This window comes from Aotus nancymaae, unplaced genomic scaffold (genome assembly GCF_030222135.1).
Source record: "Aotus nancymaae isolate 86718 unplaced genomic scaffold, 86718_ANA_hifiasm-v0.15.2.pri h1tg000006l, whole genome shotgun sequence".
Classification (NCBI taxonomy): Eukaryota; Metazoa; Chordata; class Mammalia; order Primates; family Aotidae; genus Aotus; species Aotus nancymaae.
Genome location: NW_026988417.1, coordinates 19,783,645 through 19,808,211, shown reverse-complemented (window position 1 = coordinate 19,808,211; position 24,567 = coordinate 19,783,645). Strand labels below are relative to the sequence as shown.

The 24,567-nt window shown below is 35.6% G+C and overlaps 1 protein-coding gene across 2 annotated transcripts in view; it reads right to left on the bottom strand.

The window, feature by feature from the left end:
- The window catches only part of SLIT2 (slit guidance ligand 2), a 376,642-nt gene that overhangs the window by 53,307 nt on the left and 298,768 nt on the right, over nt 1-24,567 (bottom strand). For both annotated transcript variants that reach the window (XM_012472405.3, XM_012472408.3), the window contains 5 exons: nt 22,004-22,072; nt 19,439-19,510; nt 18,881-18,952; nt 16,212-16,283; nt 13,029-13,192 (listed from right to left, as the gene is read on the bottom strand). In XM_012472405.3, coding sequence (XP_012327828.2) covers nt 13,029-13,192; nt 16,212-16,283; nt 18,881-18,952; nt 19,439-19,510; nt 22,004-22,072 — 449 coding nt within the window. The remainder of the gene's footprint in view (nt 1-13,028; nt 13,193-16,211; nt 16,284-18,880; nt 18,953-19,438; nt 19,511-22,003; nt 22,073-24,567) is intronic.

Here is a 24,567-nt window from a genome sequence, read left to right as displayed (position 1 = left end):
ATGGTGAAACCCCGTCTCTACTACAAATACAAAAAATTAGCTGGGTATGGTGGTGGGGGCCTGTAATCACAGCTACTCGGGAGGCAGAGGCAGGAGAATCACTTCAACTTGGGTGGCAGATGTTGCAGTGAGCCGAGATCATACCATTGCACTCCAGCCTGGGCAATGAATGAAACTCCAACTCAACAAATAAAAATAAAATGTAACAGAAGGCCTTCTCAACTGGATGTACTGTGAGACTCTCTGAGGTTAGTGTGGCTCTGAGTTAGTATCTGAAGTTAATGGTGCCAATGTCACCAAGTGAGTCTCCTCATGGGCTGACTAGTTGATGTGGATGTGTTTCCTGTCCAGTGTCTGTACATCAACCTTCTCCTGCTTCATGGAAATGCATACCGCAGTCCCAGAGAGGACTGTGTGTGTGGGTGTGGGGTGGGGTGAGCAAATTTTATAAATAAGTAGAAATTTATCACTGTAATTAAAAACACAATACAATATAAATGCCCAGGTAACATTGGCTCAGTAGTACAACTTTCAATAGGAGATACAAAACTGGGCCACTTTATGCATATAGAAATAAGACAAAACCATAAGCTCCATTATAATCTTGCTTGTTTTTTTTCATTCAGTTTGTTGGTTCATTGGCACAATACGTGATGGGTGATGTTTTTGTATCTTCCTCTCTGAGAAGAAAACATCTTTGAAATGATTTCTACTTGCAATCTCATGTTTGAGACATACCTTTAAAAAACTTCATGAGCCATACAATGTCTGGAATAAATGCATATTTAGCCACAGCCATTTTCCTTTGTTCACACATTTTTATTTGACAAATGACTGACAATGTGGAAATTGTACTGTCCTCAATAAAATTATGTTCCACCTATGTTACTTTCTGCGTTGTGTGTGAGAGCTCACGACACTTTTGGCAAATGTGACTGACAAGGACACTGACATCTTTATATATAAAACACAAATATTTTTTATTGTAAACAATTATATTTCACCAATCTCTCTGTAGTTCCTTATCCTCTTTGGAACAAACAAGCGGCAATAATTCTAATTGCACATTTCATCACACGTAATTTCTGGCAAAGTTATCTGGATAATTACATAGCAGCTCTGTACCCCCACCATTACTGCTCTAACCTTCTAAGGTACCTTTATCAAAAAGCTATATAACTTCTACTCACATAAACTACCTGAATCAAATTATTCTACAGAGTAGAGCCACGTTTGAGTTGTTGGTCTACCGACAGAAACTCATGTATATAAAAGAACATGAATAAATAGAGAGGCCACAGAGATTCGTTGTATCTATCTCTTCATATCCTTTATCCTGAGAAATACTAATACACATTCAAGTAATGGTATTGAAATAAAATCCATGAAAATTATAGTGCTCTGTATTGTTTAGTTTTTCTATTGATTAAAAAATTCTTGAACTGTATCTACAGAAAAATTCTGGGTTTGTTTTTTTTTTTAACCATTTGGAAAAAGTTGACTGCTCCTAGGATGACTATACTAAGGGAACGAGTGCTTACTTCTTCTAGTGATGCCTCAGTCACTAGGAGAGACTGTGCCAGTGCTAAGGTCCCCTACATATTGTCTTGGTAACTAGAAAAACTAAAGGAGTCTCTATATCAAATTACAGCTGGGAAACTGCTGGTATTAATTCTGAAGTAAAGTGAGCTCCATAGAAATTTAATTTCTCACTGCCCTCCCTAATTTATTTATCAATTAAGGGCAGAAAACTTAGCTGTTCAGCACACTGCAGAAATGAATGGTGACAGTTAAGGCAGTTAAATTAGCATAATACCTGACAATAAATGGTTTTGAGTTTGCTAAAGTTGTATATGAGTCAGCAAGAGGAAAGAAAATAGCTCATTGCTAGTGGATCCCTTAACTAGGTTACAGGAAAGAAGAACCTAACTCAGAACAAAGGCGTAGGATGAAATGGCTAAGAATGTATGCCAGCAAAACAGCAAGTCAGCAAATGCAAGGACTGTAAGCATTCATCTGGCCACATCCCAAGGCCTTGAGAAAAAATGTCTTTTGACCTGTTACTATGCTTTCAACCTTGTAAGGCTATGGTTTAAATAAAAGGAGTTTAGGGTTGGCAGTTTGTAAGTTCATCCTGTGGAATGTGACATGTTCCGAAAATTATGTTTGAGTAATTAGATGAGAAATTAAGAGATTGTCTTAGGGAAGAAAATGGAATACATTTTGAAGAATTTAATAGAGTATACTGGCAGCATCACTGCCTGGCTGAAGTAGTCCATGTTCATTTTACCACATAGTGGGGATTTATTTAATGAATGTCCACTGGACCATATCTGATTAATAATCACTATCTAATTTCTTCGCGTTTTATTCAAGACCAAATTTGGTTTTCCATAGAGATAATTATGCTGAATTATTTTCATATCTGGAATTTGTTACGGGAGATTGCTGCTTCCTCATATATGTTCAGTTTAGCTTAAAAAAAAATCAAGAGGACAAGCATTCTGATATACCCAGGATTCTTTAAACAATTTCTCATATCTGCTGAACTGTTGTGGCATACGGTTTGGGGATGTAGCAAAACACTGAGTTCCAACTTCTTCAGGTTGGTAAAGTTCATGGCTACCAACTTTACCAATGGTAAAGTTAGCCATCATTCTATTTGCTTCTCCTTTTTCATATCCTTTTAAACCTTCAATGATCACTTCTTATTTCTAGCACTTGAGTTTGAGTGAAGGGTAATACAAAAGATGATGTAAGTCAAATAAATTTTACATTGCGGCATCCTCTGATATCTCTAAAGGTCTATAAATGATATACATATTTTTTTCCTTTTTTATGTAGCTTATAATTCCCCTTAACTAAAAATCCTTTTTAGACTGTGATTTTTATATCTACCTGGTTTATCTAAATCTGCTTATCTCTATAGCCTTGAAATGATATTCCTTGCATTTGGCTCTCCTCCCATTCATCTTCCTGTCCATATTTTGCCCTTCTAAGTTCATCTTATGTCTTCTATTTGCAACCAACTTGTGATTCATTTTCTATCCACTACACTTTCTCAGGGCTCCTCTCCTGCAATCTTCTTATTCAAGGAAAATGACAACTTTAATCTGTTTATACAACAAGGAGACGATATCAGAGCTAAAGAGAGATGCCAAATAAAGTCATCCTAAAATGCGGGAAGAGTTAAGCACACCTCTCCACAAGCAAACCAACACTTGGCAGAATTTTGCACACTTGATTAGGCCTAGGTGAAAAGATGGTGTCCATAATATGCAGCAATCTTGGGCACAGAATCTGAAATCCATCAACCCAAGTTAAACTCAGATTTTCTACTTAAGTGTGTGGCGTTAGAATTATGGCAGCCGTTCCAATAGGTTGTGTTAAGCATTAAGTGAGATGTCAATGAATGTCAAGCAGGGAACCGAGTGAGATCACGCACAAAGTCACAGCAAGTAGTAACACTCTATCTTAGACTTCCAGAGAGTTGGAGTACGTAGGGGGAACAAAAAGTGTTTTACTTCAAAGGAGAGAAGCAGTCATTTTCTTGTTTGTCCCAATTTCAACATAGACAAAGGCAAATTAGATCTTGCCATTTATCTATTCATCACAGACTCCCTAAGAACCTTCTATATATGCTAGGAGCTGCTCAAATCTGGAGAAACTATAGGGACTATTACAAAACCCATGGGACACAGAAGTGGGCACTGGGTACAACACTGAGAGTTAATGACTTTATGCTGTTAAGGAATGAAACTGTGATTTGCAAATTAGCAAAAGCAGCAGAAATAATAGTACACCTTTAAGAAACAGAAGAGGTTCTTTTTGTTCTTTCATTGCTGCTTGGTAAACAACTGTGATCTTTAAGCTTTTCTCCTTTCTAAAGCTAACTGGTTCCAAGAAATGTTAACATATTGTTAACAAATTAGCCTTCCCGAGATGTGTGCCACGGAGGGGAAAGGAAATGTAGCTTCAGGGATAAAGATCTTTACTAATGTCACTGAAATGAAGGAGAACAGTGTAGGCAAACTGGATGATTTAAGATTTGGTCTTGATTAAGAGAGCACTGTAGTGTTAGCTATATGGGTGGAGGTGTGGTTAGCTTAATAATTCAAAGGAAAATCAGAAGAGAGTTTGGTTAACAATCTGTCTCTGTCAGTTACTTTAATCTTTGAAGGAAGAACTGTCGGACCTCAAATCCATTAAAGCTTGCAGGCAGACTTGCTTACTTGACTCAAATCACTAGTTATGCACCTGACACCACAATTGTTACCCACTGAGTACTGTATCTCACTTTGATTTATTACCAAAAGCTCCAGACAAAAACTTCCCGCTATATTCTAGAATCTGCCTTCATTTTGGCATCCCTTGGAAACATGAGTCAAATAAGAAAATCCTCCAGCACTGTGCCCTTGTATCAAGCCAGAAGTACATCAAAGGCAACTCAGGGAAATATGTCAGGGATATTTGATGCTGGGTACAATTAACCAAAAGGAGATTTTGATTTAAAACCAATGTTTTTATGCTCCATTTGCAATTACATTATAGCATTTCTCAAGTATTATTAATAATATCAAATGCATATTTGTTAACAACATTCCATCATGACATCACTATTTATCAATATTTATTGAGCATATACATTGTGCCAGGCACTAGGCCAGGTTTTAAGAGACCAAAGACAAGTGAAATGCCTGAGTTTCTGAAAAAACTTACAGTTCAGCAGTAGAGACATGCATGTATCAATTAGAGAATGAATGCGGGGAATGAGAATGTGCATCTTAGTATATGTGTTTTAAGTTTCTGCAAGCCATAAAGGGAGAAGAATCCACTAAGTGAATGGAAATATGAATTTGAAGTTCTTAAGAAAAGCCATGGTTAGAGATTTAAAGGCAAGGATTTAAATCAATTGAGAATTTAATAGGGCTAAAGAGAGAACACCACACGTCTACATGAAAAACTGGGTGAAAAAAACAAAAGGAATGAAGAAGCCAAGGGAATGTAGAGGAAGGAGCAATGGCCACCAGTGTCAAACATGTAAAGAGAGCAAATAAATATAACTAAAAAAAAAGCCACTGAAATTGGCAAGATGGAAGACATTGGTGTCCTAGTTTCAGTGGAGGGGTGGAGACAGTCTCCAGATGATGGGGGTTAAATTCTGTAAATTTGCATTGCAAAAATGGTCAACTAAAAACACAAAGACTAAATTACTAATCCTCTTGGATTACCAGGCTTGGCCATTTGCAACACCTCGATATGACTTTAGGCCACTAAATGAACTTCTTGAGTCAAAATAAATGGAAAAGACAATAATTATTTTACAAAATCTTTTCATCAGAGAGAATATGGATGTAAAACCTGTAAGAACAAAGTATTAATTGTTAGTTCTCTTTACCTACTAAAATAAACGTCTGTTAAGTTTTTCCCAGTGTTTAAAATTTTAAAAAGTGTAAAAAGAGCCCCCACTTTGTTTAAATGGCACTTTTAACAGATTACCATATCCAAACCTGAATGTTCTCTTTAGCCAATGAGCAAACCAAAATCCCCCAAATCTAAGGTAATTCCCTAGATATAACTATGTACCAGTAATATTAAATCTGAAAATGTAAAAATGTAAAAAAGATTGGACCAAGTTCTCAATAATGCTTCAAAATTGATCTAACTTGTGAATTTTTCATTGCTCTATTTTGGGCTGAATTATTTAATCACCTTCATACTTAATTAAATGACTAAGGACAATATCAATAATTTTGAGACACAGAACAAAAGCTCTCACTCAAGCCTATCAAAAACTGATTCAAAATGGTAAATGTCGACCTGGCTAAGAGAAACAATAATATTACAATGTTATTGCTGAGAGTTGTGAAATTTTTCACAGGAATCCAGAATTTAGAGGACTCCTAACATACAAAATTAGAGAAAGAGATCAACCATGTGCTAAATGTTGATTATCTTGGGATATGTTAAGGTCTCAGGTTTCTTTGACCCTTCAGCTGGCCTTTACAAATGAAGTAAGGAAGTACGTTCAGCACCATATCCTGGCCTTTCTTTTGAGCTCATGGCTACCAGACCCCTGCCCATTTGGGCGTCCTCCCATCTTTGTGTTACATTCCATTTGGTTCACAAGAAGAATTTCCCCTTGGCCTCTTGGACCTGACAGTATCAGTTTACAATTTCATAGTCATTTGGTAAGGATATATTACTAGCACCTTATCCATATTTCTACAACCAGACTTCCATACCAATGTTTAGAATTATCTATTTAAAAGTATCTATCAGTAGAATATCAGTTTCATGAGGACAGAGGTTTTACTCTGAATTGTTTATTGTTTTTTCTTACCACCTAGAAACAGTGCCTTGTACATTGTAGAAACTTGAATAAAATTTGTTTAATGAATGAAGAAATACATTATTCCTTTCTATTAGACTGTTCACTCTTTAGCACATGTAAGTGTTTAATAAATGTCTTTCAAATAAAAACAATAATAATTTAGTTGATTCTACAGCCAAAATTTCCTGAACAAAGAGAAATAAAGGGAATATTGGAAATTAACAATGTTCCACTTTCCACACTGACTTTCTCAGTGAATATCTGGAAAGGACAAAAACTGTTTTATTGCAGACTGCTTAATCACTCTAATGTCATCTTACATTTAAAAGATGAGGACAGGACATTTGGGTTGTAAAGACAAGTCATGGCCATCTGCTTCCCACTCAGGAATGCTCTACTTGGGTATTAATTAAATATGATCTGATAATCAATTTCTTCCTGTTCATTTATTTCTATTATGCATCAAAATGATGAGAGTTTTCTATATTAAAATAATTAGTGACTCAAAATAACAGCATGACATGGCATCTTCTAGCAGAAAAATATCACTTAAGTTGTATTTAAATATAGCTATGTAAACATGTTTCAATTAAAAATATTCATCTTTCTGCTATATTTTGAAATTATACACTGACAAACCTCAATATTGGGAGTTTGTACTTAAATAATTTTCATGAAAAAATACATTAGACTGGCATAACTGGAGGGAAAGTTAAGTTAAAATATGTAAACTTCAATGATTAAATATTTAAAGAAACATTATTTTGTTGCTTTAAAACTCATAAAGCATATATGCTTAACAGTATAGTACTCAGTGGATTTCCTTGAATGAATTATTTTAATTAGTAGATTAAAATATTTGGCCTTCTACTAATCCATTTTTATAAGCAAATATTTCTAGTAAAGCTTTTGAGGTAGTTCAGAATTTTCATTTTCTAAGTATGTTTCAATAACAGGGTAGGAATCTTATTTACACCGTAAATTTATTTTGAAAATACTTTTATTGAAAACTATAAAATAAACTCTAGCAGTAAGCTTTGGAATCAGAATCAAGGTTCAAATTCTGACTCCACTCAGCAGATAAGAGATTTTTAAAAATAGCTTAATAACTCTAAAACACAATATTTTCATATCTCAAATGAGGAAATGATAGTATTCACAACAGGAATCATAGAAAGATTAAAAGAGATAAAAATCTATGTGAAGTACCTAGCATTAGGTAAACTACTCAGTAGAACTTAGCTATTACTGTTATTATTATTCGTAGTAGTATTGGCAAAGATCCAATCTAAATTGTCATAAACCTTGAACTAGCAGAGTCTTCATTAATAGGACAATGAAACTTCAAAATAGTTTGACAAATGCAGAGACACCCCTGGCAAAGGGCACTGTAAGTTTCAGTGCCTATCACTCTAAAATTCATTTACAGAAAAACTGAGTAAACTCTAAAGTCTTCTAAACGCAACCACAACAATACTGATCGAGTCTGGAATGTCTATACTGCTTGCCAACTGGCTTACACGCATGCTGTTTGCTATTTAATTTAAGGTACACCTGAAATACATGCAATATATTGATCTGATAGTTTAGTGAATATTCAACTGAACTTCCACAGTTGAACTGATACATTTAGGGCTTTACATCATCTTACAATTAACGAGTTTCAGCTCAACTGTTTTTGGTGGCCTGGAACAGTTCCAGAAGTTTCCTACAGTGCAAGCTCTGTTCCCATAGTTCTGCCCACCTGTAATGCTATCCTCACACTTGTCTGCTTGTCCATTTATGCCATTAAATCTTTCATAGTCATCCTTCTTTTACACAAATTATTCCTCTGAGTTCCTATAGCAACTACACTATCCACTATGGTAGCCGCTAGCCATGCATGTATATTTAAGTTTAAATGTAAATAAAATAAAAATTAGTTTTCTCAATTGCATTAGCCATATTGTAAGTGCTCAATAATCCTGTGTAGCTAGTGGCTACCATACTGAATGGCACAGATTTGGAACATTTCTATCATTGCAGAAAGTTGCATTGGGCAGTGCTGAAAAGAGCTAATTTTCCCTCAAACTTATTTCCATTCATGCTGCATCAAGAACATGAGATTTCGTAGCCATTCAATGAAAAAAAAGCTCAAGTTAGTCAGATAAATACTGAGTTACACAAAAATGTATGTACATATGAACATATGTACAGGCAGACCTCGGAGATATTGTGGGTTTTGTTCCAGACTACTGAAGTGAATATTGCAATAAAGACAGTCAAACAAATTTTTTGGTTTGCCACTGCATATAAATGTTAATTTTAACCATACTGTTATATATTAAGTGTGTCTTAAAATGTACATACCTTAATTATAAAATATGTTATTGCTAAAAAAATGTGAATGATATCTGAGCCTTCAGTGAGTTGTAACCTTTTTGCTAGTCAAGGTTCTTGCCTTGGAGTTACTGGCTGCTGAGACTGATCAGGGTGATGGTTACTGAAGGCTGGGGTGGCTGTAGCAATTTCTTAAAATAAGACAACAATGAAGTGTGCTGCCCTGATTGACTCTTCCTTTCACCCAATATTTCTCTGTAGTACGTGATGCTGTTTGACAGCCTTTATCCACAGTAGAACATTTTTTCAAAATTGGAGTCAATCCTCTCAAATTCTGCCAGTGTGTTATCAGATAAGTTTATATAATGTTCTAAATCCTTTGTGGCTATTTCAACAATGTTCACAGCATCTTCACCAGGAGTGGACTGCATCTTAACAAACCACTTTCTTTGCTCATCCATAAGAAGCATCTCCTTACTCACTGAATTTTTATCATGCGATTGTAGCAATTCAGTCACATCTTCAGGCTCCACTTATAATTCTAATCTCTTGCTGTTTCTACCACATCTGTAGTTGCCTGTTCTATTGAAGTTTTCAGCTCTTCAAAGTCATCTATGCAGACTGCAATCAACTTCTTACAAACTTCTGTTAGTATTGATATTTTGCCCTCCTCCCACAAATCACAAATGTTCTTAATGACATCTGGAATGGTGAATCTTTTCCAGAAGGATTTAAATTTACTATGTCCAAATCCATCAGAAGAACCACTATATACAGCTGCTGTAGCCTTATGAAGTGTATTTCTGAAATAATAATACTTGACAATCAAAACTGCTCCTTGATCCATGGGCTGCAGAATGGATACTGCATCAGCAGGCATATAAACATCATTCTCCTTGTTTATTTCCATCAGAGCTTTTGGGTGACTAGGTGCACTATGAAGAAGCAGTAATATTTTGAAAGAAATCATTCTGAGCAATAGGTCTCAATAGTGGGCTTAAATTTAGGAAACCATGCTGTAAACAGATGTGCTGTCATCCAGGCTCTGTTTTTCCATTTACAGAGCATAAGCAGAGTATATTTACCATAATTCTCAAAGGCGCTAGGATTTTCAAAATGGTAAATGCTCAAGCACTGGCTTCAACTTAAAGTCACCAGCTGCCTTAACCCCTAACAAGAGAGTTAGTCTGTCCTCTGAAACTTTGAAGCCAGGCACTGACTTCTCTCTGGCTATGAAAGTCCTAGATGACATCTGCTTCCAATAAAGTCTGTTTCATCTTCATTGAAAATCTGTTGTTTAATGTCACCACCTTCATCAGTTATCTTAGATCTTCTGGGTAACTCGCTGTAGCTTCTACATCATTACTTGCAGCTTCACCTTGCACTTTTCACGTGGCAGAGAAGGCTTGTTTCCTTAAACCTCACGAATCAACCTCTGCTAGCTTCCAACTTCTCTCCTGCTGCTTCCTCACCTCTCTGAGCCTTCATAGAAATAAAAAGAGTTGGGGCCTTACTCTGAATTAGGGTTTTGTTTAACTGAATGCTATGGCTGGTTTGATTTTCTATTTGGATCACTAACATTTTCTTCATATCAGCAATAAGGCTGTTTCATTTTCTTATCATTGGTGTGTTTGCTAGAGTACCACTTTTAATTTCCTTCAATAACTTTTGCTTTGTATTCACAACTTGGCTAACCATTTGGCACCAGAGGCTCAGTGTTTGACCTATCTAGACTTTTAACATGGCCTTCCTCGTCACACTTTTTGTTGTTGTTGTTGTTGACTATTTCTAGCTTTCGATTTAAAGTGAGAGATGTGAGACTCTTCCTTTCACTTGAACACTTAGAAGCCATTGTAGTGTTATGATTGGCCTATTTTCAATATTGTTGGGTCTCAGAGAATTGGGATTCTCAAGGTGGGGGGGAGAGGGAGAGAGAGAGAGAGAGAGAGAAAGAGAGAGAGAGAGAGGACTTAGCTTGAACTTCCGAGAACATTTAACAAATTAATGTAAACTGTGATGCTCTAAGTGGAATACAAATATACAGGTTTTCTCAAATTTGTGTTGTAATTACTTTTTTCGAAAAATACCTCCGGGGAATTATAAACTTTAAGCAATACAGATAAGAATTAGCATTATTAAAAATAAAGTATGAGTATCGCTGGGCACAGAAAAGTGTAAGAGAATCAGTTTGCAGTTTGTCAACTTCCCCATGTAATTTGCCTAGTAATGTGCTGAATGGAAGGTTTCATGCCAGTTTCACCTTCCTTGCCTCCCCTTTGACAGTCATCTCTCTCCCCCTTTACAGAAGAATGATCTACTTCTCAGCCCAACAGAAACTTATCACAGGGCACTGTCCCAATAAAGATCTAGAATGGTAAAAGACAATTATTGCAAAAGTTATTGCAGTCAATGCACATAATCCCAGAGAGGTGTTGCAATAAAATTTTACTGTCAACTTTAAATAAAATAAAACATTAAAAATAATTACGCATTTTCAATCAGTGATGCACTAGTATTTTTTTTTTTCATAGCAAGCTTCAGTTTTTACTTTTTCCCCTTGCAACTGAACAATTGCAAGCAGAAAGAACAACTGAGTGCTTTATTTCTGCAAACACCATGCTAATACAGAGTGAAGGGGAGGGAGGGATGAGAGCTTGTCTTCTTTCCTTGTGTGTGTTTTTTTTTTTAAATCGCATTTTAGGTTTTGGGGTACATATGCACTAGTATTAACAGCAATAATTCAATTCAAAGAAGATGTAAAAACTTACAGGCTTGGTGGCAGGAAATTTTAAAATTCCAATTATATACATATTTTTTGGAGCAAAAATCATACAATTTTTGGAGGTATTGAAAATAGGAATTCAAGGAGAAAAACTACATTTTAAGAAAAAAAGGCAACTTATTAAGGAGGATCTTGTTTTTTTCTCTTCCAAATTTAGTTCTGGTATTTAGATTCCAGAGCTAATGACAATATTTACAATGTGCTGGAAATTACCTTTTGCAAACATTTACCACTATGAAATACATTAGAGGCCAAATTAAAAACATTGAGGGTGTACATAGGTTTCGAAAATTACTTTTGTATTAATAAATTATGAAGTGTCCTATATCACCGTTTTTCGGTGTTTTGAAATGTTATAATAATATGATCAGCGGCTAACTTATATTGAATGTTTCTGTGTGTGAGGCAGTCTTTTACCTATATTAACTCATCTGATCGTAATAAAATCCTTTCAGCTTGTAACCATCACCACCTTTGCTTACAACGAGGAAACTGAGGCACAGACTGGTGAAGTAATGAAACCACAGTTACCCAAGTACTGAAGAAAAGTGAAGCTGTAATTTCGTTCTAGCCAGGCTGGGCTTCAGAGCTCACACTACAACCTGCGGCACAGTATTACCTACTTAGATATGTTTTCACTGCACAAATATTCAAATGTTGAAAGCTTATCTTTTGAGTTAGGTTTCCAAGTCATGAAAGGCAAGACCATACCATAAAGTTCTCTATGCTCCATAACACCTAGGATTTACTTTTGCACATAAAATATGCTTAACATTTTCTGATTAGACATTTAACATTTTCAAGAATTTCTCTCCTTTATCTAATAATCATGAATGACCTTCTTAAAACACACGTCATCTAAGAATCCTAAGTCCATATAGTCGGCTACCATCTGTGGAAATCTATACAGAACAACTTGAGTAGTGGTTATCTCTAGGTATGGTGATGAATGGTTAATTTTATTTCTTCTTGCAGAAAATAAATTGTTTCTTACTGTTCACATTTTCCTATTAAGGGGCACGTATTATTTTTATAATAAAAAAGGAAAACAATATTTGTTATTCAGATGATATTTAGAATTCACAAATACATCAAACCAAGGGAAAAGAAAGGGATATAAACAAGCGAGAAACAAGAACATCAACACAGGAAGGCCGGAGAACATGAGGCGAGTCAGAAGGTTTGGGCCGAACACTCGGGAGGGCCTGTTTCTCCTTACCTGGGATGAGGAAGCCACAGGGCCCTGGCAGCCCTAGGAGCAGGGCACGTGTTCAGAAAGGGCAAAAGCAAAACATTTGACTTGTTAGAGGCTATGAAAGGAATTGCTAGAAATTGTGAACTCTGCATTTTTGATACATTTTCAAGAAAACTTGGTCATTTCCAATGGACTATTTCTAAGATTTTATTGAAAAGTCTAATTCTTTTCTTGGGCACTTCAGGAAACTGCTCTGTCTTATCCAAGCAGAGGCTGAAAATATAATTATTTATTGGGCTTCTCAACTACACCTTTGGAGTGACAATCGGTTGTCTTCTTTTTTTTTTTTACTTAACATAGTAATTCTTAAAAGAAGTACAAATGATTAGAAACCATACCTTGACAGGTAAATTTTTTGGAGGGAGTTGTGAGTAACAGTTTATCTGCCATTTCTCCAGGACCAGCACAACGAGCAATTCCGGGCTCCTTATATTCCGACTTCACCCAGTCGGATAACCACTGCATGTTACAATCACAGTAAAGAGGGTTGGCTCCAATTGCTCTGGAAAAACAACACCACAAAAGCACACACACACACACACACACACAAGTATGGAAGTATTGTTATTTCCTAAGGGCACAGAATTCAACGTGATGCTCAGCAGAAAATCCCCGTAGACTTATTGAGGATAACAATTTAGCAGAAAATAGAGACACTGGGGATTCCCCATTTTCCTGAATGACATGCATTGGGATTTAGTGAGTCGTCACTGGTGTTAACACTCATCTTGCCTTAGAAGGTCTGGTAATATTTTCACAGACGTGTTTATATTGAGTGTTAGCTCACCCTGAGTACATTAACACTTCATTTACCAATTATTTACTGATGACTTAAATCACAATGAAAGGTTCTGAGGACCCAAATATAAATAACGCATTATTCTTACCTCCAAAGAACTCCTCCTGCATTAGCATTAAGATATACTCACAGATGCAAAGAATTTTCATTGGAAGTCATATAGGAGAAGTATTTACAAGATGATGGCAAACAAACAGCTTAACTTTTCTGGGCGACTAGTGATTAAGAAAGTCTACGCTGTGTAGGATAGTTAGTTACGTAGAAAGAAAGGTTGCAAATAATGTTGCAGATAAAGGACAGGTAAGTACAAAGAAAGAACATGAAATACTGAAGATGCCTAGAGCTAGCTCACCAGAGCTGAGCTGGACCTGCATTGAGTGTCTGTCCCTTCTCAAGGTTGTTCATTTTATCTTTGTTCATTAGTAGTAGTGTCAGGAAAGTAATCAAGGTAATAGCTAACATTCATTACACTATTACTATATGCAGGAGCTGGGCTAAGCCATTTATATGAATTACTTCATTTTATCCTAAATAGTAACTTATGAGGTCCATTTAATTAATATTTCACGTTGTAGATTAAGAAATTAAGAAACTGAGACCTGAGAAGCTAACAATGGACTCAACCTTATGAAGCTTGGATCTAAGCAGTAGATTCACACAATGGCATTTAAAAACTGCTTAATTCTGATTTACAGTTAGCTTCTAACAAGTAATACTTCTAGGTCTACTGTCAGTATAGTTATTTATTTTAGGTGGTCCCCCAAATATATGTGTAGAATCATAATACTTGATATTCTGGAAGTTTTAATGCCCAATTTAAGAATCAGAAGGTAGCGAATGCTATGCTCGTGTGTATGTCAGGTTCAAACCATTCAAATTAAAAATGAGCAAAATGATGTATTTTAGTCACTTGATCTCTGCTGATATTTAAGTCCTTGCTATGACAGGAGAGGAAGTGGGAAAAGTGAAAAAGCAGAGCGCTTTATGATCTGGGGGTAAAAGACAAGGCACAAACGAAATGCAAGGCAGAACAGGGCACAGGACAAGGAAGGCTCCACTTGCCCTCACTGTTGGGGGCGGAGGCTGGTAACGTGAAGGGAAGTTCTGCTCAGCTCAAGCCGTGCCTTTCCTGTGCAGCCATTTCTGATGCCTGACCATAACACCAGCGGAACGGCTACCTCCTCAACCAGGCTGCCATCTGGGCCCGAGTGTACGGCAGCCCTGCACCTCTGAGCCTAGCAGCTTCCTTCATACTGCAGCTCATGCACGTGGCCGCCATGGAGTTTGTAAAGGAGTGGCTTAGAGGTAGGTTCTTGGCTCCAAGATGAAAATGTAAAGGCCCTGCCTTCCTGGACCTAGTAGTGTAGTGGAAGGAATGTTAATAGGCACCAGTGTGATAGATTGATGTACGAAAAGTCAATTGATAACACAGACTCTATAAGGCAAATGCAGATATAACATGATTATTTGGATCTCCAGTGTAATTCAAAGAAGATGTAAAACTTAGACTTTTGGGCAGGAAATTTTAAAATTCCAATTATATATATGTTTTTGGAAGCAAAAATGATTATTCCTTTCTCAATTTTGTAAACTCACATCTTCTTGGAGTTTGTGGGTTTTGGAGAGAAGTGTAAAAGCAGGAGAGGTGCGTACTCTACAACCCAAAATTACCACTTCTAAGTACATTCCCTAGTCAATCTTCTATATCCTTGAAGAGTCATGTAGAAGAATATCCACTGAAGCATTATTTGTAATAGTAAAACTTATCAATGATCTGAATAACCATCAAGGAAAGAATGAATAAATAAGCTGCAGAATATTATATGGCTATCAAATGAATAAACTAGAGCAATTTGTATGAGTATGAAGAGATTTCAAAAATAAAATTAATTAAAAAAAAACAAAAAAAAACTGGAGAGGATATGGCAGGAAATCTCTTAGGGAACTGGGGTGCAACTGATACTGTTATTTAGGCTGAAGCAGGTAGTTGCCACCAGGCACCCGACTCAGCATGACCCAAGGAGGCACTGGATCCTAAGGCTGATCGCTGGATTTCCTTGTAGGTTTGCCATGATCTTAACATTACACCTGGTAATAATGGGATAATGGAATTTGACTCAAATGAGGTTTTTGGACCCCACTTATCTCATATTTTTCAAATGGTTTTATTGTACCTTGGAAGTACAAACAAGCTGCGATCAAAGAAAACACAAAGGAAAAACCATTTCACCCAATCAAAGCATTTGGCTGTGTCCTACTTCCAAACTATAGTCTTGAAGCATGTTGAATTGGTTTTTGCATGGTGCCACAGTTGATGCTGAATAAATAAATCCATTTTGAGCAAATCGGGATAGGCTTCATAGAGAAGGTGATACTTGGGATGTGACTTAGAAAAGCAGGGTTTGGACAGATAATTGAAAGGGAGCTGATATTCTAGATTCAGAAAATAATGAGGAAAAAAAGCACAGGCTAGTTAAGTGGGAGAGACATATTTGTAGAAGAGACACACTTAGTTAAGCAAAGATAATTTGGCTAATGGAAAATAAGAGCCAGAAGGAAAAATTAAAGCCATCTTGTAGAAGGCATCATATCCAGTCTGAAAATCTTCACATTTTCTTTAAAGATGAAACCAATACAATAAAAGAACTGGCAGAGGACTGTTCCAAGTCACTCACTAGGAAGGGTTTGACCCCAAACCTGTATTAATAAAGTAGATACTCACAGGTGTGATAATGCAGAAAGATCATTGAAAGCACCTTCAGGGACAACAGAAATGTCATTTCCATGTAGAGAACTAAAAGAAAGAAAAATAAAAATTAAACTTCCTACATTTCTGAACTCAAGAGTCCAGAGAAATTCCGAGACTTTAGTTTATACTAAGCATTTGAAATCAGTGCAGAAAAAGTGGCCTATAAAACAGTCTTGGTACTACTGGGTATCTGAGAAAGCAAACAGCTTCCACCTCACATTATGTGTACAAAATATTTCCAGAATGAAGAATTGAATGTAAAATTAAAAATGTATTAAAAGAAAGTCTAGAAGAGCTCCCTTTTATAACGTGGGATGAGGAAGGCTCTCAAAGGCTCAATATAAAATCCAGAAATCATCAAGTGAAAGAGGGAGAAATTTTTGACAACATAAAATATATCCGAACAATAAAATATTCCATGTAAGAAACAGAATGATATATATTTGCAACTTGGATAAGATATAAGGATTAATTCTTTTTTTCTTTTTCCTTTTTTTTTTTTTTTTGAGACAGAGTCTCACTCTGTCACCCAGGCTGTAGTGCAATGGCACGATCTCAGCTCACTGCAGCCTCTGCCTCCTGGGTTCAAGTGATTCTTCTGTCTTAGCCTTGTAGCTGGGATTACAGGTGCATGCCACCACCCCCGGCTAATTTTAGTATTTTTAGTAGAGAGTGTAGAATTTCACCATGTTGGTCAGGCTGGTCTTGAACTCTTGACCTCGTGATCTGCCCGCCTCAGCCTCCCAAAATGCTGGGATTACAGGTGTGAACAACCACGCCTGGCCAGGATTAATTCTCTTATTTAAAAAACCCTGCAAGCATAGAGTCAAGTAGTAGATGCATAAAGATATCTGCATTAATAAGAAAAATATAAAATACCTAACAGAGACTAGGGAAATGATATAATCAAGCTCATTAGAATAAAAAGCTCAAGTGCTCAGTAAACAAATAAAATATACTCAAATGCTCTACTAATTAGAAATGCAAATTAAGACAGGAATGCAGAATAACTTTCAATCTGTCATATGGACAAAAATAAAAGAATAAATGATATTCAATGGCTGCAAGAGTGTTTTGAAACAGGCACTCTATTAAATACTTGGTGGAAAAACAAACTTCTAAATGGACAAAGTCTTGTCTAGGGAACAAATCCTCCCAAACACTTGATGGTACCTTCCCACACACCCTAAGTTCTTGCCAAATGCCAGCATATTTGCACCAAGATGAATGTATAGGATGTTAATTAGAGCACTGTATGGTACTTATGAAAATTTGAAATTAAACCAAGTTATAGTAAAGATGAGGATGATTAAATCAGTTTCTCCCACTGATAGAAAAGTCTTTATCAGTTGAACAGTTGAGATATATATATATATATTTTCTTATATGTATTTATACTCATATATGAGATAGACTAGAAATATTCAAAAGCATATGTTGAATAACAACAGACAATGGCAGAACAAAAACAGATCCTATTAATATTTGTGGCTTTTAAAAGTTACATAGCCATTGACTGGGCGCGGTGGCTCACACCTGTATTCCCAGCACTTTGGGAGGCTGAGGTGGGTGGATCACAAGGTCAGGAGTTCGAGACCAGTCTGGTCAACATAGAGAAACCCCGTCTCTACTAAAAATACAAAAAATGAGCTGAGTGTGGTGGTGTGCGCCTCTAATCCCAACTACTTGAGAAGCTGAGGCAGGAGAATCCTGTTAACCCGGGAGGTGGAAGTTGTAGTGACCCAAGATCACACCATTGCACTCCAGCCCGGATGACAGTGTGAGACTCTGTCTCAAAAAAAAAAAAAAAAAAAAAAAAAAATGAAAGTTGGGCTGGGCATGGTGGCTCACACCTGTAATCCCAACACTTTGGGAGGCCAAGGTGGGTGGATTACCTAAGGTTGGGAGTTTGAGACCAGCGTAACCAACATGAAGAAACCCCATCTCTACTAAAAATACAAAATTAGCTAGGTGTGGTGGTGCATGCCTGTAATCCCAGCTACTCAGGAGGCTGAGGCAGGAGAATCACTTGAACCCGGGAGGTGGAGGTTGTGGGGAGCCGAGATCATGCCATTGCACTCCAGCCTGGGTGACAAGAGTGAAACTCTGTCTCCAAAAAAAAAAAAAAAAAAAAAGCTGTACAGCCATGAGCATACATCTATTAGAATAGAAAAACAAATGCATCTGAAACAGGACCAGCGAGCCCATCAAACTGTTTTAACTGTGAATTCTGAGGCAGCAGGAGAGTAGGATCAAGGATCCTATTTGATTTCACATATTTCCAAGTACATTTTTATAGTAAAAATGTTTTTATATACTATGTAATTTCTAAAGAAATTAATTTTGAAAGTTTCTTTCAAAGTTAATTGAAACTATACAAAACATATATCTTAATATTACATATAATCAAATAAATAACTATAACAATGAGTATTACTAAAAAGAAAGGTATATTGTCCAAAGCAAAAGTGTTGGACAATGATCCAGTAAGAGATAATTTTTCTGTTTCCTAATTTATAACAAATCCTAATGCATGTATCTTTAGGAGCCAAGAATCTACAAAGGAGTTAAATCCTTAAAAAGACAACCCCAAACTCCTATCTCTGAGAAAAGACGTATTTTGTTGAACATGAGATGCTTACAGTAATCGAAGAGACTTTAATCCATCGAAGGTGCGAGGAGGAATACATCTCAGACGGTTGTAACTAAGAATTCTGAAAGCATACATAGATGAGTTTGTTTTATTCAGAAATCCAAAAATGGCCAAAGGTTTTCAAAATAAAGCAGTTAAGAAAAGGCGTATTAAAGCTTCTTACTAACTGACAGTATTAACACACAATATATTGTTATTCTTTGTGTGTTTTTCTCCCTAACACAACATACTTTTTCCTAAATACAACCCAGAATGCTTCCCTCTGCCTACCCCGCCCAACCATCCCTTCCCTAAGGTGGATTTTCCTTATCTTAAGGATGTCCCCTAACCTCATCACAAACAGAAATCATCCTTTGTTTCTTTTATAGACCCCAATACTTTTTCTAATATCTACATTTGTTCACGTTTTGTGATTTTGTCTATTTCTCCCAACAGAAACATCCCTTGAGGATAGAGACTGTCTTGTTCATTAGCAATGTCCAGCATCTAGAGAATGCCTGTGGTCCAGTGAATTAATGAATACTCAGTACCACACTTTCACACTCACAAGGTGAGGAGCTGGGTCATGTTGCTGAAGCTCTGATTAGAAAGCGTGCTTATTCTGTTGTTACTTAAGTCTCTAAAAGAGAAAGAGAAATGGAGTACACTATTAACAGATTGAAAGTTATCATGACAGAAATGAAAATATTAGTGATTCTTAGACGGAGAAAGGTCTTCTTATTCACAGTCATAGCAGTATTGTCAGCATTCAGCTATGATCTGAAAACAGTAAAACACTGATTGGCCCACTGGGGTAGACTGTAAAGTTATTCATGATGATTTACACCCCACTGTTTTGAAATTAGGAGTGATTATACAGATACATATATACACACACACACACACACACACACACACACACACACACACACACACATACACACACACATCGCTTTAGCCAAGTGTGTGCTCAAGGGGTCAGTTCACTTCAGAGCAGCTTCAGAGCAGAGTTCATTTTCCTTTATACCTCTGCTTCCATCTCCATAAAGCTTTTGATATTTTACAGAGAGCTTCTTTGGAGGTGACTTGCGATAGATAAATTTTGTAGGTGAGAAATCCTTATCCTCAAAAGTCCTATCAGATACACAGACTTAACCTTCATTGATACATATGTTCACTGATATACAGACTCAAATTTGATCACTGAAAGAATCCCTGATTAATTACATTCAAAATGCCATCAATAAAAACGTCTGTGCTCCTACCCCTGGCTGAGTCATGGTCACATAGTATGTCCTCAATATATTTGTTCGATGAATGTTAAGTAAATGGGAGAGATGTTGAATTTTTACCAATGTTTAATGTCTGTTTATAAGTATGGTTTGTACTATGGGTGGTAATTGACATTCCATGAACTTGATCTTATTCTCATTATATATACAGTACATATATATACACACACACACACCACAAATATATATATGAGTGTGTACATATATACACACACATATGTGTACATATGTCAGAAATATATTAGAATATATATAGAATATATAATACTAAATAACTACATGTGTTCTTTATTTTTTTTCTGAAGCAAAATGAAAAATATATGAATAAATGGAAGATTCAGAAAAGCTGAGGATAATCTATTCCTTTAGTAAAATACCAAAATGTCAGTAAAACAGACCCATGAAATTGTGAAAATGGTAAGAATCTGAGGTGCTTTATACTCATATTTTTAGCTGCTGAAGAACTAGTCCTAAATTTTAAAAATAAATGTATCTGTATTAGCACAAGTAACTTGCCTAGAATTGTATAATGAGTCACTAGTAAAACCATTTTTGGATCTACAAATCCTCATTTGTCATTTCAAACTGGCTTGAAAGTAATCACATGCTGTCCAACAAATGACCCAATTCTGCTAAAGTAACCCTTTGGAAATTGCAGCAATTTAATGGTTTATTTAACAGAATAAAATGTATGTAATCTGCATTAGTGCAATAGCAGCACTTCTTGTTGCTATCTAATAAATAAGTAGAAGCAGAACAAGACACCTTAGAGGATATCTTTTCCCGTTATTTAATCATTTGTCATTTAAATAGTCTTATATACTTTCTATAAAGTGTTTGATCTGCCCATACTTTCAAGGAAAGTGATCAGCAGCAATTTAGTTTACACTGGGCATGTAACATTTTTTGCTACTTAGGTTTCTAGAATCCACTTAGAAATAAACCTTCTGATTCTAGGAACACTAGTAATCTGCTTGTTATGCTAGTCATATTTACCTTAAAATCAGATAGACTTAAACCAATGATAAGGTACTTTCTATTAAGATCTACCATCTGTTTCCTGATTTTTTGTGTGTTCTGAAAAGTTTTCTCAATTACCAATAAGGCTACTCTAAAAGTATGGTATTGTATGTAATAGATTATATCAATTTTTAAACATTGTGCATATAATTAGATCAAATGTTTGTATTTTTAAATATCTTCTTGTATTTACAACTTAAAGATGGTTAAAAGTTGCTTACATTAATGAAAAAAGAGATGTTATTTTAGGCTAAAAAAATCAATATTTTGAAATTTACACTCAAAATGTTAGTATCTTTGTCAAATTTACTTAAACACTACATGAATATATATGAATTTTATAAAATAAATTTTAATACCAGAAACCCGTAACTGACTTCATAATGCTTTGTGTAAGAAACAAACATAATAAACTAAATTTATGTTTTTGGTAAAGTCATTTCTGTCTACCATCTTTTGCTTAGAGTCAAGAATAAAGGCATTGTTTTCTATCTTTCTTTCCTTTGTTTGTCATAAAAAAACACATACCATCATCAATAAAAATATCTAGGTTTACTACATTTTCATAATTCTCTGATTACTTAGACTTCATGGTATTTGTGCTTTTTTGAAGAGAGGAGGGCCTTTTGCTAAGACACTCCATCGCCTGATTGATATTCAATGAAGATGTAACCAGTGGTGCAGAACCATATGAGCAAGGAGGGGAGCATCTAACTGCAAATTATTTATAGTATCTGAAAGATTCACTAAATCTTCTGTCCCTTGCCATCCCCTTTTCTGTAAATAGAGTAAGTCAAAGAAAAGTACAATATGTTACTCACATAAGTGTTAAATGTTTGTAGTTGGAGAGTTCCTTGGGAACCAGTGTAAACTGGTTTCCATCCAGATACCTAAAAACAAGGAAACAATATTACCTTCTTACACAGTAACGGTGGCCTAGCATAAAATAAGTACACTGTACTTTACTCTTAACTGAGGCAAGGAACCCCTTGGCAAATTTTCCTTTAAGATGTCATGCTCCAGGCATGGATTATTATTTAAGAGAAGTAAAGAAAAAACAAAAATCAGAGTTGTCTAATACAGCAGAATTCTTTGTGGATCACTTAGACTAAATTATAAAACCAAGAAGAGACTCATGAGTCCAGTTATTTGTGGTTGATCTAACAAGGCAAGCCAAACACTTAGCCATCTGTGTACAAGCAAGGAGGTTTGTTCAATTAACCATATTTTTAGTCAGCCTTCAGTTTGCTTGTGTTTATGTGAACACAATACATGAAATGCATTAATTACTAACAAAATCTTGCTGCTGTGGCCAAGACCACTCACTGCTGCCTTAATATGTGACAATACACTTGGTGAATAACAATGGACACATTAAAGGCATATTTGGGGATTTGAACATATTAGGTTTAAGTTTAAAGATAGTTTTAACCAGTATATATCTGCTTAGTGATGATAACATTAGGATATTTTATGGGAATATAAATTGATCAAGTGTACATATATATATATATATATATATATATATATGTAACAGTAACAATCAAATAACCATATATAAGTAAATTTTCCCTTTCTTATTAGAAAGGGAAATAATCAGAAGAATAATCAGAAAATAGGCCTTGGGCTAACTGGAAAGACACAAAGATAATCGAACGCTTGAAGTTATATCTATGATGTCACAATAAGGAAAATAAATTTCATCTCTTTCCAAGGCTGTTTTTCCCAGAACATAGATGGTGAAGTACAAATGTCTTGCAGAAACTGGGGCCATCTGGCTACAGATGTGCCCACAAACACTTCTGGGACGTTAAACATGGGACCCCTCCTACTCCAGTTGTGGTCCATTTCAAGATTCCAGGTTGAAGTTGGTATTTTTTCTGGATATAGAAGTAGCTGAGAAGTTGCCTAAGGTAACAATCTATTTCTAATATTTCAAAATAAAAACAATAATATAAAAGGCACTAGTTATCAAAAACATAATTAATGTTTGAGTAATAATTGGGTCTATGTTATGACTCATCACGTATAAATTTTCTGACAATATTTCTTCTTCCACTCCTCTCCATTTTGTTCTTTCCTCTACCTAAGTTTTTCTTGCTACCACTAGAGGGCAGCATCATCCTATATAATTCAGCACTCTCCCTTTATTCCAGAAAACCCAGGTCAAAAAGATTCAGAATGGGAGCTATGAATGTTTATATGTAAAATAATCTAAGGGGGAAGTTATATGGAACTGATTAAAAGTAACGGATACCATTTGTTCAAACTAGTCCACTGATAATACTAATTTTTGCGTCTTTAATTATTTAATGTAATACACATATGAAGTTCTTCTAATAAAACATGCCTATATGTTACTGCTGAGAAGGATTCTGCTGACTCAGTAAGGTTACACGAATAAGCTTGCTAGAGGGTAAATCTTGAATTCACAACAGATGAGTTAATATTTTTCTCATCTCTATAACATACTTTTTTTAGGAAAAAAGACTACCTTTTAATAATTTGTAATAAAATAGATAGAAAATTCAACTTTTTGTATAGTTGAAGAAACATGTAGATAGCACAGTGCATAAACTAAAAAGGATGTCCAGTGAAGCTTAATAAAAAATGTTTAAAGTTATTTAATGGGAATAGAATAAAGGGACCAAGACATAGAGCAGTTAAAATAGTAGAAGAAGGGATTTAACATCAAAGGTGGTCTGCGTGTAAGCTCTTCATTGGTGTACTCATAAAACTAATGCTTTTCACACAGAATATTCCACAGGCACTTAGCCTCCCCACAGAGGAGGGTTTCAGAAGATCCCCATGTGATCTTCTGAAATAAAAAACATTACTATAAGAATTAAATATTTAATTACACACATATACATCTATAAAACAGTGCGTCTAGTTGACTGGTAGTGAGAGAGGAACTGAACACTTTACAGCAGTTCAGATCTTTAAGAGGCACGTTCTGTGCACATGTGCTTAGATTGTGCCTTTTTCCTCTAAGTGTTCCATTCAGGATCAAACTTATGATTCAAAGAATTGCACGTGATTTGAAAATAAGATCCTTAAGACCTGAAATGACATCTTCTTGAACCTCATTACCTACGTTGCACACTGTCAAAAGTTTGTCAAATCTGCTCATTTGGAATAAGTGTGTGCTTATTTCAAATAAATGACTGATACACATCTGCATAAATTACATTCAGGTTTAAATCATTATTGATTCATGGTTCCATATAGATTAAAAAAAAGAGGCGAAGTGACTCAATTGTATTCAGATCAAGTATATTAAGAATATGACATTAGGTTAGAGACAAAGGAATGGAATGAAAGGGGCATGGAAGCATCATTATTCTGGCAGCATGTTCTCTAATTAATTCCATTCTGCAATTGT